The 17,780-nt window shown below is 35.9% G+C and overlaps 2 protein-coding genes across 2 annotated transcripts; one reads left to right on the top strand and one right to left on the bottom strand.

Moving 5' to 3' along the window:
* Positions 1-49: 49 nt before the first annotated feature.
* On the bottom strand, positions 50-9,656 carry LOC119584311 (tRNA (guanine(10)-N2)-methyltransferase homolog). The gene is made up of 11 exons (XM_037932856.1): positions 9,520-9,656; positions 7,855-7,920; positions 7,120-7,208; positions 6,779-6,935; positions 6,319-6,435; positions 5,758-5,932; positions 5,418-5,521; positions 5,176-5,317; positions 4,301-4,514; positions 4,032-4,158; positions 50-2,873 (listed from the first exon to the last, which is right to left on the bottom strand). Exons 1-11 carry the CDS (start codon positions 9,616-9,618, stop codon positions 2,436-2,438), a joined length of 1,728 nt encoding a protein of 575 aa, XP_037788784.1. The 5' UTR covers positions 9,619-9,656; the 3' UTR covers positions 50-2,435.
* A 2,473-nt stretch (positions 9,657-12,129) lies between these two features.
* Positions 12,130-16,745, top strand: LOC119584310 (carbohydrate sulfotransferase 6-like). The gene is made up of 6 exons (XM_037932855.1): positions 12,130-12,181; positions 13,237-13,529; positions 13,995-14,229; positions 15,148-15,248; positions 15,748-15,867; positions 16,170-16,745. The coding sequence occupies exons 2-6, from the start codon at positions 13,237-13,239 to the stop codon at positions 16,510-16,512; spliced, it is 1,092 nt and encodes a 363-aa protein (XP_037788783.1). The 5' UTR covers positions 12,130-12,181; the 3' UTR covers positions 16,513-16,745.
* Positions 16,746-17,780: the final 1,035 nt, after the last annotated feature.

Genomic DNA, 17,780 nt, shown 5'->3' with positions numbered 1-17,780 from the left:
AGTAAAGATATTTGATAAATAATGAAGGGGGAAAAAATCAAACTATCAAACAGTTCATAGCATTAACTTCAACATATATCAACTTTTACAGTGTGATAGCCATTTCTGCAGCTATGGATGAGCATTTTGATATAAAATTTGAAATGTGGTATAGATTACTTAAAAAAAAAAAAAAAGTGAACTAGTAATAGGGGCAATGACTGGGAAAGGTTATTTTTCCATTTCACCATAAATATTAAAATAATATTTCTGCCAAACTAGTATTTAAGTGTCAAGAGGAATGCCAGCATCAACATGACAGTATAATGCAAAACTTGAGTTGGTTACATGGAAATAAAAAAAAATTGCAATATGCATAATGTGATAATGATACTTCCTTTGACAACTGGTACAGCAAGTCTTCATTTAATATATATTTCCTTCCTCCAAAACCACAAATTACATTCGTCTTTCTCATCATCTCAGTGTATTTTTGCTAAACTCTGACTCCCTGATTACAAAGAAAAATATTGTATGTGGAATGTCTTTTGTTTTTTCTGGACAAACTGATCACAACTATGCAGAGTAAGTTTCTAAATATTTTAACTGAATAATTTAGAACCCTAAGCAAAGTCAGTGGCTTTCCTCATGATGGGCTGCCAAGAATAATGCCATGTCCACTGTGTTTACTGATTATCTTTATATATAGATGTGTCTGCAAGAGCTTAATCACCAAGGATTCAGTTACTGGTCCAACCTAGCTCGCCTATTTACCCTTGTCCTTGATTTCTGGAAAGATTCTTTATTTTTTACTGTTATTAGTAATGTTAATAACACTATAATAATCATAATGTCAGTGACAATAACAACATCCACATTAATAGCTTTAAGAAAAAAAAAATCCGCTGAAAACTCAAGGAAAGGAGAAATCAGCTGAGGACACATAGACTTACTAATTGGCTCCTTGGTGGCTGAGCACTTGTGGAGCCATCTGTGTGCAAACAAATTTCGCAAGAGTAAATGACGGTAGACAGTGTGAATACTCGCCAACATTGGGTTAAAATCCAAGTCCTGTGCTCGACATTCTATCTGGTCTTTCCAAAAGTAAATGCTAAGTTCTTGCCTTTCTGGGTATCTATGCACATGAAAGAGTCTATTTTGATATCAATGAAGTCCTAAGAAATGCACACCTAGTCAAAGAGTCATAATTGGCATAAACTGACTGTCCATGACTAAGCTTGTAGCTCTACCAGAGTATATGTTAAGAGCTTCATTTGCTTTGAATAAAAAATAAAAAAAAATATTTTAACTTGATTCATTCCTATTTGATATTATGGATAATTTGGCCTTTAATTATTTACTGAACATTTTCTGCCGCATCAACATCAGTTATTAGCAGTGTTTTCAAAATATATTGGTAGTGTGAGGCTTAGGGGCAAAGCCCCAGATAAGGAAGTGCTACATGACATCAAAGTTCATATGGCGCTAGGTAAAGTATAGTAGTGAAAAGGGTTAGGAATGAGTTAACAATTAGTGTAAAGTTACAGTTGAACAGTACTAGAGGGTAGTATGGTAGTGAAAAGGGTAGAGAGGGGGAGTTATGGGTATAGTATAAAGTAAAAGTTGTTAGAAGGGGTAGGAATTATGGGAATAGGGAGCATTATGATGAAAGTATTGTAACAAAAATGAGTTAATGATTAAGACAAGGGGATAAAAAAAAAAAGAAAAGGAAAAGAGGGGAAGAAAAGACCATACAAAATCAGTTGAGGCGCGGGCTGAGGTCCAAGTCCAGGGTGATCCCCCACATTGGGCCTCAGTCCTCATTTCCTAAGCCCTCCCCTCCCCCCATGAAAAGAAGCAAGGGATGGGGGGGGGGGGGGTGCTTAGCATTACTTTATCAGGGATGACTTACCATATTTTGCCCAATAAGCCCCACACACCTGAATGATAAAAGGCATACTGTGTCTTTTAAGGCTTAAGTTTTGTATGATTGGACTTGTATTGATGCAGAAGCTAATTTAAAATCAGGCCATTTATGCCTGATTGTATTCAGGAAAAAAAAAAAAAAAAAAATTGGTACACATTTCTGCAACTCCATTTAACTAAGTCATGGGTGCACAGCCAACTCTGCAGTTTGTTGCCTCTGGAGAAAAAAATACACTTTCTCATTAATATCTATTTTTTCTTATGAAATGAGAAAAGTAAAATGACAAAATCAAGTAGAGGGGAAAAAAAAAAGGTTTGTACTGTATGTTCTTGAACTCTACCCTTTTTCCAGGAATATGAAAGTTTGTATTAAGTGAAGACTTATTGTGTTGTAACTGATTACCAACTGTAATCAAAGAACGGTTTCATATAAAATAATGGACTTCATTTTTCACATTAAAAATCTAAAAAATTAAACTATTTACAAACACTACTTGGTTCTCAAACAACCCTGATAACATTATCTCAACTTATGCAGTACTTTGAACAGCATCACTGCCACTTGTGTCCTCTCTTCTACGTTCTTGTTCTTCCTGACTTAAAGAGCATTGCTCACTGGCTTCATTACACTTCTCTTTACTTCTGTCTTTCTCTAACTCATTATGACACTCAGAGTTATCTGTCAGTAAGCTTCCATCACAGTTGTTTCTCTGCTCACTAAGAGAGGTTTCTGGGACTGGCATACCAGTGCTACTAGAGGCTGCTTTCCCTGAGGTACCATCCTGAGGACTGCTGTGTTTGGTTTGAGTCTCTGTGAGTCTGTAGCCAAGACCTTGTCCTCGCTTGTCTCGTGGGAAGAGGCACTTCATGTTGGCTCTTTCCTCTTTGGTCATGTGTGAGGCCTGGAAGAACTTCTCTCTGAACTTCGCTGTTAGGTCTGTCACTGTGGCTGTGGCAGTTTCCCCTTCCTTAAAAGAGAAGAATATTGTTAGATTTTTGTTCTTAAAGTAACAGGTGATTTGTATAACAAATAAAATTACATTCATATATACACAAAAAAATCTGTATATATGTGCACTGAAATGTGACAGTTAAATCAAACATCCCCAGAATGATTAAGATGAAAGAGAATGCATGGGTTAGGATATAAATCCCCAGGAGAAGACACAAAAAGGTATGTGAAGAAGATGGGAGGCAGTGAAAGAGGGCTTCATGAATCTAATTTGATCAGTGAAGTCAGCAAAATGGATGTTGTGCCCAGGAAGCAACAAGGTGGCAGTCTGTATATAGTATTAAGAAAGAAGAGATCATGATTCCCACTAATTACTAGTAGGTAACAGAGTTATTTGTTATGAATATCCTTATATATCTTTACATATACAGTTAGGGGAAGGAATGATTTGTAGGCCATATTATATGTATGATTTACATAAAGGAGAAAAAGAAAACTACAAAGGGGAGAAAACATACAAGCAGACACTGACATGTGCAATCAGGTCTCACAACAATTAAAGACTTGACAATTAGCAGGTTAGCCAACCCATGAACAATGCTGTCACAAGGGTTGGTGGTACACGTGGGCTGCAGCATCCCATCTTGCTGACTTTACTGATCAAACCAGATTCCTCGTCATTCACTCTTCACATCTCTCTCACGCCTCTCTCAAGTGTCTTCACCCAGGGCCTCATATCACGACTCTTGCATTCTTTTTCATCTCAATCATGCAGGATTGCTTGACCTGGTTGCCCCATTTCAGGATGTATGTGTGCTCATACATATACATAAGCAGAAATACTTAATGAGTATTGATGTATACATGATCATTAGTTTTTGTTGGGGATGTATATAGGTGTGGGTATACATGTAGATGTTTATACATGTGTTTGTCTATACATGTGTGTGAATAAAGAAGTAAGTCTATGTACTTTTTATTTCATTCTTCCCAATCACTTCTTACTTTTAAATCTACATTTTCATGATTGTAACAACAAAAATGGATAAAATACAAACTGATTATGATTATTACATTTAAAAAATCTTATTACTGAAATAGAAATAGAGTGCAAATGAGTACAGGATTTCTCTCATTAAGGTTCAAGAGAACATTACAGTGTGGGTAGACAAACCTCTGGATGTCTCGTCTTGCGTAAGGTGATAAGCCTTCTGCTGGAATGTACAGTGAGGACTTGCTCGCAGTTAGATACAAGTTCCATACATGGGTGACTAGGAACCAATCCCTCATGGTAATCTTCTCTATGAAGATAAATATTCAGTTAGTACAACTAGTGAACTACTTAAATTGTTATTTATCACTATTCCAAGTGTTTAAACCATAATTTGTTTACTCATCTCCTAAATTCATTGTCTTCCAAAACCCTATATCACTGTAACATACCTAAACACAGGCAGCCAGAAGACAAGCCTGCCTCCTATCACCATGTGGGATGCGGCAAAATTGATGAGATCGCGGAATACGTCTGAGAGGCTATACGAAATCTTGGAGGGGAAGTGCTGTGCTGCTGGGACCTGCTGCTTGACCCCTTCCTCATTTACCTTCAGATTCTTGAATGTCCCAACTCGTTCAGTTGACTCTCGGATCCCATAGGGTGCTGGGAATTATTGAAGGACAACTATAATCTATATCTGTTTAGTGTGATTATGAAGATGGAATCTATGCTTTTTTTTTCCTTCTTTTATGTCTTTATTATATGAAAAGCAAATATGTAAACTACAGTATCTTTTAGGAATATACATATACTTTTTTTTGTGATTTGTAATTTTTCCTGTCTACAATAATAATAACACCCATTAACCCAATGCCGCCAGGAAAATGCTGTGCTCATTTTTAATTTTTTTGTGAAATGTCTCTGCACATAGATGGCTCTGCTAGTGCTTAGCCACAAAGGAGTCAATTAGTAGACCTTGTGACCTTACTTGATTTCACCTTTCCTTGAATTGGCAGGAAAAACTTTTTTTACTAATGCTATGAATATCAATGGTGTTATTTTTATTATAGACATTATAATTACCACAATGTTATAAACACTGGTAACAGCAATACAAGATAATGTAAAATATTTTAGTAAACCAAGGAAAAGGATAAACGGGCGAGACAAGCAGTACTCGTAATTGACTCACAGGTGACATAGTACAAGTGTAGCCATCTATGTATAAAAACAATTAATAAAGTAAACTCACAGTAAGCATGGCATGTATGTACATGCCATGCCCAGCAGCATTGAGTTAAGACAAGAAAACTTGATGACTTACGGTCTGTTATGATTGCATCAACATAAGGGGCTCCTCTCCAAAACGGCCTTGCATTATCCATGACAACAACATCCATATACTGGTTCTCTAATCCATACTGTTTCAAATTGCTTCGGATTGATTCTTCAGCAGCACGTTGTTTCTGCAAACAACTTCTGTTCAGAATCTTCACGGTAATTTAGCAGAATCCTCAAACAAAGAAAAACTGTAGGTACTTTTACTACTGCAATACCATCACATACCTGACTATGTCGAGTGGGTTTTGTTCTTGCATGTAATGTGAGGTAGTCTATGTCCCAACCCCAAACGTATGCCCCTCGATGTGCAGCCGCAACTAACACAGAACCTGAAAAAGTAAGACATCTAATCAGGTAAGAGAAGTAGATGTAAGGACAGGACCATGGGTCCATAACTCAAACAGCAGTTATATAAGGAAATATGGCCATTCTGGTAAAAATAATCAATAAATAATAAGAAAATTCCCGCAACAAGTAAGTTTAAAATAAGTATTAAAAAAAATCACAGCCCAGAATTACTGAATAAAACTATTACAATGAAATCATATAGAAAACCCAATCTCACCTGTGCCCACAAATGGATCCACCACCACCTCCCCTGCCTGGACTTGTGCAAAATTTGCCATGATGAAGGAGAGCTGCGGATCCATAGACGTGCTTCCAATATAGGTCCGCTTCTTAAGGGAAAACTTGTCTATCAATTCTCTCTGCCCATCTGTGATCCACCTTCCAAAGAAGATCTAGGTTGAAAAAAAAAAGAGAAAAAATAGAGTTAAAGAATGATAATATATGAGGTTGATGGGTAAAAAACAAATGAGATAAATTCATAATGACTTAAAAAAAAATAGATAACAGTATAATAATAAAGAATCACCACAGCATATGAGGTCACCTATATTACATGTAAATGAATATCAATTTTTTTTTTTAAATCAGTCTTTTTGCATAACCTGGAACAGTAAGTACACCAAAGATAAAAGTGTATTCTTAAATGAATGAAGCTAGGTATTTTCATCTAAAACTAAAATTCATGCTACAGGAATTGAACCATATTAGATGTTGATAATCATTTCATGTTTATATTTTAGCATGACCCAAGAGACCAAATACAAAAGCTTCTACTCACTTTATAGGGCTTTTCTGGTACAATATTTGGGTGTAGACCATAGTACTCAATCAGGTGTAGGCAAGTGTCTGCATTTCTCAAATTCACATTCCCCTCAAAGGGCAAGTAACTGAAAGACTAAATAAGATAAAAACCTAAGCATTATTAGTGGACAGAAAAAAAAAAGCTAAATAATAACACCATATATATATATATATATATATATATATATATATATATATATAATATATATATATATATATATATATATATATATAATATATATATATATATAATATATAAACATGCTCCCATACATGTACATATGCACATGTGACCTAGAACACAAACACACACACATATAATAGCAACATAAACAGCATGACTAATGACATAACTAAACAATACAGCCTTTTTCAATGAATATGTGACAATGTTCTCAGTAAAGGAATAAAAGAGTGAGTGATGAAGCATGACTCACCTCTATTTTCTTGAGCTTCTCTGCATTCTTGAGTGTCTTATTGAAGGTCTCTACCCTGACTTTGAACGTCTTGTCTCGGGTGATGTGTGGCTGGATGAACTCGAGCGGAACACTCTTTACACTGGCATGGAGCTCCTCCTCTGTCTCACCCTGGCCCCTAGCAGATAGAAAAATCGCATGAGGAAATAAGACACCTTAGTACTTAGTACTCTTCATTTTCCTCTGTCTGTTTAATTTTGCTATATGAAAAACATCCCGAAGTCTTTATTTCATGCCCTTAAATTCTTTTTCACTTTTATTCCTTACATATTCCTTTTACAAAAATATACAAATTAGCTTACCATATTTCATAGCACGATCTCACCAGCATGCTTCGAGACATGAGTTTCCTTGCTTCCTTTTCACAACCCATTTCAACAATAACATAAGGCTGAAAGATATAAAAACAAAGAAAAGTAACATCAGAGATGGGAGATGAAAATGGTACATTTAGACTTTTCAGGGGGTACATTAGTTCTGAGAAAATAACCACTACAGTACAATACTCCTACTCTTCTTTCTCTTCCTACTCTTCCTATTTTTCCTACTCCTTCTCTTCCTACTCTTCCTATTCTTCCTACTCCTCCTATTCTTCCTACTCTTATTGTTTCTACTCCTCCTATTCTTCCTACTCCTACTCCTCCTACTCCTCTTCCTTGTTTTAGTAAACAAAGATTTTACTTGATATATATATGAAGAGTAGGACGACTACTACTTGTTTTTCACTTATGAAACTTCCCACATGTATGTGATGGATCAAAATATTTTATAAATTACCCAAGCTTAGTTGACTGATGTTATTACCATTAAGATTCTTATGCAATCTAGACACAGATTTCATGATAAAATAATATGAAAATATCAATTTCCTTTTTCCTTAACTTTTAGGGGTACACAGGAATCTATAAAAATGCCTAAGGGATACAGAGGAACAAAAAAAGTTGGGCTACAGGAATCTCAATATTTTTCAGTTGGTTTTAGCAAACAATAACATATTTCAATCTTTAAGAAATAAACTAACATCAAAAGTTACTTACATCTTCCTTTGGCCTTTCAACCCATTTTATTGGAATTTTGAACATATTTGCTATGGACTTTAGTTCCTGAAAGAAAGAACAAAACTTATTTATACATGTAGTTTGTACAGGAAAAAAATAAGAGCTGTATTGCAGTATACAATAATGTGTAAAGATGAAAGTGAAAATGAAGATGATGAAGACAAGGATGAGGATGAAGATGGAGATGAACACAAGGATGATGTGAAAATGAGGTGGAGGATGATGGAGATGAAAATAAAGATGAACATTAACATGAATATGAACATGAACATGAAGAGGATGAGGATGAGGACGAGGATAAGGATGTACGATGTAAGGAGTACAATCAACTGACAACATGGATAACAGTAAAGGTATGAGCCTACCCTCCCACCCAACAAGTTACCTTGGTTTTATACTCTACCTCCTTTAGAGTAATGATCTCAAGTTATGGTTAACTTTAATGTTTTAAAAGGGCCATATTATGAAGACAGAGAGAGAAAAAAAACACACACACACACACACACACACACACACACACACACACACACACACACACACACACACACACACACACACACACACACACACACACACACACACACACACACAAATACAGTCCAATCTGATCTCAGAGAAATGTACTGCACATTCCCACAACTGTATCTGTTGAGAGTGACTGAGAAAGATAGCAACCTGAACCTGGCTAACATGATATAGGGTTGTAGAGGGTACTTAAAACTGCTATTGCTATCTATAGAGTAAATGACATACATAACCCTGTACAGCTACTTGAAGGACTTATGAATTCTAAAACATTTGTCTTATATGACATATTCCATAATGAAAAAAGGCATTTAATACCATGAAAACCTATAATAAGACTTTCATCTTGTTGAGTTTATATCAAACAGAAATTTCTACAATTTGAAATTTAGCAGCAATATAGTTGCCTCCATAACAGAGAGCAATACCTGTCAAGAATAGGAATAACTCAAGAAATAGTTGTGGTCTTATGGAGGACACCTACAGAAGTTTTCAATATAAGACATTGCTACATTCAAGTCCACTTGAAAAATTTTATGATCTGTAAGGGATGGCCTATGGCCTATAATCTAATGGCCAATCCAACAGTGGCACAGTATCAGATCACTACAGTCCCAACTGCAAGCCTGCAAGTATATATGTCCACATAAAACACGGACTAGCTCCTTACATTACAAAACATCACCAGGGAGATCTAATTATCCTATTTTCTTGCGACGGAATTACATAGAAGATAAGTTTCTTAGATTTATTTGCTCTATCGTTTGCATATATTATTTTCTATATAAAAGAAGGCTGGATGGAACTGGACCCATACCATTTTCTTAAATATAAGTGATGGTAATCTTTTGAATGAGCGCCTCCGGGTTCGCGGTACTTATCACACGTGCGGATTTCTTCTTCGCAAATAAGAAATACCATTACTAGGATTTACATGAGAATTTCCTGTTATACCTCATGTCCTCCCTACTCTTGGATACATGATAATCAGAATTTAGAAAAAAATAAATAAAATAAAATTAAAATTAAATTAATAAACATCTCATTACAACACTATAAATCCTTAACATATTTACAACAACAACAACAAAAATCATCTGCTTCTTAGCTTCAACTCACAGGTATTCTGAACTCAATATGCTCATTGGCACACCACAAAAGGTACTTTCTCGCTGTCTGTCTGAACATTTCCTTTGGCTCGTCCCTCTCTTCTGCCATGATAGAACAGAAGACCTTGCTCGGTTTGTTTACACGCGGAGTATAAAATTTTATCTCTTGGTTTTTTGTTTTCACTGTTTTTGTTGGTTTGTGTAACTGGTAATGTTTTTTTGTGTGTGTGTTTTGATTCGTTTGTATAATTTTTTTGTTTTGTTTCTATGTGAGGTATAAAATTTTATCTCTTAGTTTTTTGTTGTTGTTGTTGTGGCTATTCTTGTTGGTTTGTGTAGTTGTTGATCTTTGGTTTTGTCTTTTATTAATTTTTGGTGTATTTTGAGTCGTTTGTGTAATTTTGTTTTTGTTTCTACTTTTGTTGGTTTGTGTAGTTGTAGATTTTTTTTTTCTTTGGTGTGTTTAAATTTGTTTGTCTGCTTATTTTTCTATGTAAGGTGCATTTTTTTTTGATAGGTGCGTGCGCATGTTCTTGCCTTTATTTATTTTTTTTTATTTTTTTTTTATTTTTTTTTTTTTTTGTAACGTATTAGGTTTATATCATCTCTGATTTCCTCCTCCCCTTTTGAGGTCCCTCTTTACTGTGTATGTATCCATAGGTTAATTTCCTTTATATATATATATATATATATATATATATATATATATATATATATATATATATTGGCCCTGCATATACATATGAACGTACGTATATATACATATATACGTACCTATATATATACACAGAAATATATACATCTCTCTCTCTCTCTCTCTCTCTCTCTCTCTCTCTCTCTCTCTCTCTCTCTCTCTTTATATATATATATATATATATATATATATATATATTATATATACATATTATATATAATGTATGTATGCGTGTATATATATATACATACATACATAATATATGTATATGTATAAAAAATATGTATCATATATAAATATTATATATATTTATATATATGTATGAATCTATGCATGTGTATATATACATTCATACATACATACTTTTTTTTTAACGGTAGGTTCATGTTTGAGCCGCCGTGGTCACAGCATGATACTTAATTGTAGTTTTCATGTTGTGATGCTCTTGGAGTGAGTACGTGTTAGGGTCCCCAGTTCCTTTCCACGGAGAGTGCCGGTGGTACCTTTTATGTAATCATTCTCTCTATTTATCCGGGCTTGGGACCAGCACTGACTTAGGCTGGCTTGGCCACCCAGTGGCTAGGTAGGCAATCGAGGTGAAGTTCCTTCATATATATATGTATATGTGTGTATATACATATATATAATATATATATATATATATATATATATATATATATATATATATATATATATATATATGTATATATATGTATGTCTGTACATTTATATGCGTGTGTGTGTGCGTGTGTGTGCGTGCGTGTGTGTGTGTGTGTGTGTGTGTGTGTGTATGTGTGTGTGTGTGTGTGTGTGTGTGTGTGTGTGTGTGTGTGTGTGTGTGTGTGTGTGTGTGTGTGTGTGTGCATGTATGCGCTGCTCTATAACTGCTTTAAAGGCATTTGCTTCCCAAATAACTGAATTTAATCTTTTCATCTTATTCTTACGTCACCTCACACTGACCACGCACATGTCACTGCCTGCCTTCGGATAGATACGAAAGCCACTCCCCTTGAACTACGACATATGCGTCCACGTGGTCACACAAAAAGGGCTTTTCTTTTGTACATATCAGGAAGAAACGCAATGTTATTACGCGGTACTGACCTAGGAAAAAAACAATATATATATATATATATATATATATATATATATATATATATATATATATGTATGTATATATATATATATATATATATATATATATATATATATATATATATATATATATATATATATATATGTATATATAACAATCTGAAATAGCTCCTTGTTGTTGTGATATAATAAGATATCCGTGAAAATTAATCTCTGTTCATAAACTCATTCTTTTCTTCTCGCGAATTTGTTGCTGGCAAATTTCAGGAATATAATGGTTGGTCTTTAGATAATAAAATCCTTTGTAACTTTTGTTTTGTTTTTGTACAGAATCTTGTTAACTCTATTAGGTTCACCTATAGCTTTATGGAAATATACTTTTCCTAATATTAGTAATCAGTCATTTCGTATTAGAATGTCTAATTTCCCTAAATATAGAGTGGGACCAAAGATTTAAATATTTCCTTCTTTTAAGTTACATATAACTTCTTTGCCTCTTCCGTTGGTTTATTTATATATACTTTATTGTAATTCGAATTCTATTTTTTCCCAACTGTATAATTTCCAAGTGTTCACTACATTTTGCTTATGATACCCTATTATGACTAATCAACTGATTTTTGAAGCTTTTATTTCAGTCTTCTAAAACTTTTCATTACTTCCTTTCACCGCTGATAACGTATCGCTGATAAAACTGTTATAGCTGAGATTACAGTGCAAACAAGAGCATATCAACCTGCATGCAAGAATAATGGCCATTCAATTGTACTTATCTGATAATATTTGGTGAGATAAACAAGCTTTAATTCCATGCATATTGAATGAGGTCGTACGTGTGAAAGATTCAGTGAATATAATTGGTGGTTCGAAGGTTAATATAGTTGTATGTTATTTGTTTTTATTTAATGAGTTACATATTCTCGTCTGTAATTCTAAAGTTGATATCAATTACTATATTTCATTGATACGTACTGGTGAACAGGCTATTCACGGGTAGATATAACATTTATCAGCTAAAAATAATATGAAACGTGTCAGCAGTGACAACCAAGTTAAATGAGGTAAGTATACTGAAATGTTCGTGTGTCCTCTATCATCGCGATGTATAAGCTATGTTACTTAACTTATCTACGGATTCCTTGTTTTTACTACAGACTGTTTCAAGTTGTCCATGAATGGTTGCAATAGCAGTTCCGGGAAAATGTCGTGTCGTGAATGAAGCTACGAAACTCTCTTCACCTTTATTTATTAATGTAGGTTTTAAATATCTCTATACTAATTTGTTAGATATGTTTATGTGAGATCGTAACATTCCCGTCATATTACATGATTTACATGATTAAGGGAGGCTGATGCCCTGAACACAACATGATAATGGAAATTTCCGTGGCTCCTCCGATTGCACTCCTACGACCCTTTAGTCACTCCCTTTCAAAGGTGCCCCGGCACTTCTAGTGATGCCCCTTCGGCCATACCAATAGTGCCCCTTCAGTCCTTCCAGTGGCACCCTTCAGTCCCTCCAGTGGCACCCTTCAGTCCTTCCAGTGCTGAGTCTTTAGTCCTGCCAATGGCACTCTTCTGGCCTTTCCGACGATGCCCTTTTCTATAAAATACCATGGAATACATAAAGCCTACGATTAAATGAATAGGTGTAACGATAAAAAAGAAAAAGAAAACGCTCGCCATGCTGTTAGGCAATTTTTATAAAGTTAGTACTGCGTTGTGGCCCTTCCCTCGGTCCTAACTATTTTATGCTTTTTTGACGGGTACTCTATTTTAATCAGAGCTGCAAACACTTGGTGAGAGGTGACTATTCGTTCTCGTTACGAAAATGATTATATGCAACCAAAAATCAGTTTTACTCAAAATCAGTTTTATAAAGTTTATTTCTAATAATTCTCCTTCTCCTTCTTCCCCGTAATCTCTCTTTTTTCACAGATGTTTCCAAAAAGGATATCTAAGATTTGTAATCTGCCATGGAGATTGAGGAAACTCTGTTTTCTCCTGTTACTCATGGTTCTCGTAAACGTCGTCCTTCTGAACCTATTGTCCATCGACGGCACTAGTGGGAAAGAACGAGACCTCGCCGATGGGTCGTTTAGGAACCTCAGCAATGACCCTCGTGCAGCAGGTCCTCGGAGGAAGGCCGTGGTTCTCTTCTCGAGATGGCGCAGCGGTTCCACGTTCATGGGGGAGCTGCTGAAGAAGGCCGGCAGAGGGATCTTCTATAGGTAAATATGAGCGTGTGCATATGGATAAGCAAATGAATAAATGGATAAATGAATATATCAATCATCTATCTATCTATCTGAATGTATGTATCTCTCTCTCTCTCTCTCTCTCTCTCTCTCTCTCTCTCTCTCTATATATATATATATATATATATATATATATATATATATATATATATATATATATATATATACACTCATACATATGTATATATATACATATATATTCATTATGTATGTGTGTGTGTGTGTGTGTGTGTGTGTGTGTGTGTGTGTGTGTGTGTGTGTGTGTGTGTGTGTGTGTGTGTGTGTGTGTGTGTGTGTGTGTGTGTGTCTGTGTGCGTGCGTGTGTGTGTGTGTAGAAGAAGTGTAGAGAAGGAATTCGCACATGTGTTGCTTAACTTCCTCTAATAGACTTGAAACAGCCAGAGCATCATAGTTACGAGCCTTGACTAATCATCACAGTTATGAGCCCCTCTATGAATACGGCGTCCACGTTCTCAACGAGGACGTGGAAGAGACTCGCATGGCCGTCGAGGAGGTGAAGCACATTTTGCGCTGCCGATTCGACTTTGGCAAAATCGAGGAGATTCTGCGATCGAACCCCCTCCTGCGCGAAGCTTGCAAGACGAGCGGCTATTGCAAAGACGCGAACCAGACGGCCGAGGTGTGTCGAAGGTCTAGTCTGCACGTGGCAAAGGTGAGGGAAGGAAATAGTAGTTGTTGTGATGAGGGTTCGTAGTATTTTTCTTTTTTTATTGTGTTTTTGAAGTTTTTTTTTTCTCTCTCCCTCTCTCTACAGAGTGGTTTTCGTTGTTAATCCCAGCCATGTTTGGTCGGTTTTACTTTCCGTTATCAAGTATTTGTTCTGTGAAATAATCTTTGTCGTTTTGCGTTACGAAGTTATTTCCTCGTTCGGTCGTTTCCCCTCTGTGTTTAAAATTTTTGGTTTTAAGGAATGATTTTTGTTGGTATGACTACTTTTCTCAATTCTATTGTTTACATAATATAATCTTCGTTGTTGTTATTGCTAGTTCTGTTATTACTACGTTTGGTAGTTTCTTGGTTCTACAGGATGATATTCCGTATTCTTATCAGCTCTGTTATTGTTACGGTTGGTCGATTCTCCTCCGCGTTGCAAAATCAACTTGGTCCGGTGATGTCGGCCTATTCTTCGTTGTTAGTAGTAGGAAGTCGTTTTATCGTTCTTTTGACTCTCCTTTGTCTCAAAGTCGAAGATCTATGGAATCCTTTTACTTGTTACTGTTAGCATTGTGACTGACCATTTCAGACGGTTTTCCCTTGTGCTTCTTGAAGAGGTTATCGTGGATATCAACAGCACTTTTGTACGGTTGATATGAAGAATGAATTAGGATCATCATTTATCTTGCTCTAGTTTATGCTGTTATTGTTGTGGTCGATGTTATTGCTACTGATACTTTTTACAATTCTCAGTAATATATTTTTTTTCCACCATAATCCCACGAAACAATGCATCATCACTTCAATCCGGATCACCCATAAGAAAACGACCAAACAAACAAGATAACCAATGCAAGAGAAAATGAAGAAAAAGGAAGCATTTCCAAAATGGTTACTTTCACGACCTCTGCCACAGGTGCTTCGCTTGGGACTTCAGTGGGCGCGACCTCTGCTGGAGATGGAGGACGTCGATGTCAAAATTATCTACATGGTTCGTGATCCTCGGGCGGTTCTCAGGTTCGTTCCTCCATGCTTGTGTTGGTTTTCTTCTCTCTCTCTCGCTCTCTCGCTCTCTCTCTCTCTCTCTCTCTCTCTCTCTCTCTCTCTCTCTCTCTCTCTCTCTCTCTCTCTCTCTCTCTCTCTCTCTCTCTCTCTTCTATTTTTTTCTCTCTCCCTCGATAGAAAGGGGGTTGGTAGAGTATGAGAGGGAGGGAGGGATGGAGGGAGGAAAAGAGAGAGAGAAGGGGAGAGGGAGGAAGAGAAAGGGAGAGAAGGGGGAAGGAGGAAGAGAGAGAGGGAAAGGTAAGAAGCAGAAGAAGAAGGAGAGAGATAGATAGATAGATAGATAGATAGATAGATAGAGAGAGAGAGAGAGAGAGAGAGAGAGAGAGAATGCGCGTAACAGAAACTGCAAAATAAATAAAACATACGCACACGCACTTGATTTTTTTTACGATGAAGGGCTCAGTAACAACCAACGAACACCTGAAGACCTAACCATTCAATCCCCGCTCAGTTCACGAGCGAGAATCGCCTGGTGTACCACCCCGACCTGCAAGGACGTGAAGACCGTCTGTTCCCTGTTGGAGGATGACCTGCTAGAAGCATACTTCCTGCAGCAGGATTACCCTACAAGGTATACAATGTATACGATACTCTTGGTGGATGTTCAGTGGAATCATAATTTATTTAATACATGTTGATATCGACTTGGAAGGTACTGCTGTTACTTTGTCTCTCTGGTTTATTTCTTATTATGTAGTATGTTTCTTCTTCGGGGCATTTTGTACTCGTGATGTTGAATGCAGCTTTCCTCAAATTTATTTCATCACGCTCTGAACATGATAAGCAAGCCTTTTTTTAAAAACGTACTTATGAGAGATGAGTTGACATCGATGATGTGTGTCTTAATCCCACTCCTCTCCTTCCTTCCACCAGGTTCCACTTCATCCTGTACGACAAGTTCTGCCAGACTCCCTTCGCCGCTCTTCAGGAACTCATGGATTTCCTCGGCCTGCCGGTGACCAAAGACCAAGAGAAGATCCTCCAGTCCAAGCTACCTTCTATGGACCCCTTGTCCATCTACAAGAACAGCTCCGCGCAATTCCAGCTGTGGCGAAAGCAGGCCTCCTTCACCCAGGTCGTCTTGCCCGTCCAGCGCTGGTGTTGGGAGTCGCTGGAGAACCTGGGTCTTAGGATATTTTTCTCGGAGAAGGACCTCGCTAACTTGACTCTCCCTGTCCTGCTGCCGCCTGGAGAAACTAGCGAGCCTGAAATATAGAGGGTGTTCGCGGTCTCGTGTGGTTGAGCCAAGACTTTTTGATAACGCGCATTATGCCATGATAATAGTTGAAGTTAGTTTGTATAGTTGGTCGCCAATGTATTCCTTATCTTTTAATGCCATTTCTTTGATTTCTTGAAATGTCTTTTACTTTAAAACGTGTGACACTACGAATTCGAAGTTTCGAAGCGGGCGACTTATTAAACTTATTTTATCAGCCATTTTATCAGTCAGTTATTTTATCATTGTTATCCCCTCGTGGTGAAGGAATATCTGCAGTATCTATGTTCCATCCAGAAGCAGCATAAAAATCGAAACCGCATTTCTACTAACTGATGTCTTGTAACATCTGACTTCTTTCCTTTTTCTCATAATTCCCTGTTACTAGACCGTATAAAAAGCCTATACAACATACACACACACACACACACACACACACACACACACACACACACACACACACACACACACACACATACACACACACACATATATATATATATATATATATATATATATATATATATATATATATATATATACATATATATATATATATATCAATATATATATATATATATATATATATATATATATATATATATATATGAAATGAGTTAGAGATTGACAGATAGATAGAATACCAAAGTTCATATTAATGATGGTTCATACTGGGAGTTTAATCTGGAAAGTGCTATAATAACCTTTCAAAGAATTATCTCTAACCTTTCTCCATCAGCCTTCGGCCTGTTACATTTATTGTCATCTTTATTATCTCTAGTGTTATTATTATCTTTATTGTTATTTATTATTATTATCATTGTTATTATTATCAATATTATTATTGTTATTATCATCATTATCGTTAACATTACTATTATAATCATTATAATTGTTACTATTGTTTGGTTGTTGTTATCATAATTGTCGTGTTATTATTATTATTATCATTACTATTATCATTAATATTATTATAATTACTATTATCATTATTACTAGTATCATAAATGTTCTTGTTATAGTTATTATTATGAGGATTATCATTATTATCATTACCAACACATGTTCATGGATATTATCAAAGGGAAGTCTGTTAGTTATGAAAATACGTTATTCTGTATGGTATCATAAATTACGATGAGGAATTTATAAGGAATTCCTCATAAATTAAAGAGAAAGTCAGTAACCTTCGAAAAAAAACTAAATAAAATCGATTTTTTTTCGTCCGCTTTGTGAATCAGCAGATTACTGTTTCTTCATTTTGTTGC

Source organism: Penaeus monodon, chromosome 18 (genome assembly GCF_015228065.2).
Source record: "Penaeus monodon isolate SGIC_2016 chromosome 18, NSTDA_Pmon_1, whole genome shotgun sequence".
Lineage (NCBI taxonomy): Eukaryota > Metazoa > Arthropoda > Malacostraca > Decapoda > Penaeidae > Penaeus > Penaeus monodon.
Note: the sequence above shows the minus strand (reverse complement) of the source record. Positions and strands in the feature narration are given on the sequence as shown.

Excerpts from the sequence above, each read along its gene's own strand:
- LOC119584311 (XM_037932856.1), bottom strand. The coding sequence starts at position 9,618 with ATGGCAGAAGAGAGGGACGAGCCAAAGGAAATGTTCAGACAGACAGCG. Across the intron at positions 6,936-7,119 it reads AGATCGTGCTATGAAATATG|GGGCCAGGGTGAGACAGAGG; the intron begins GTAAGCTAATTT and ends TCTATCTGCTAG. Across the intron at positions 5,933-6,318 it reads TACCAGAAAAGCCCTATAAA|ATCTTCTTTGGAAGGTGGAT; the intron begins GTGAGTAGAAGC and ends TTTTCAACCTAG.
- LOC119584310 (XM_037932855.1), top strand. The coding sequence starts at position 13,237 with ATGTTTCCAAAAAGGATATCTAAGATTTGTAATCTGCCATGGAGATTG. Across the intron at positions 13,530-13,994 it reads GGCAGAGGGATCTTCTATAG|TTATGAGCCCCTCTATGAAT; the intron begins GTAAATATGAGC and ends TAATCATCACAG. Across the intron at positions 15,868-16,169 it reads CAGCAGGATTACCCTACAAG|GTTCCACTTCATCCTGTACG; the intron begins GTATACAATGTA and ends TCCTTCCACCAG.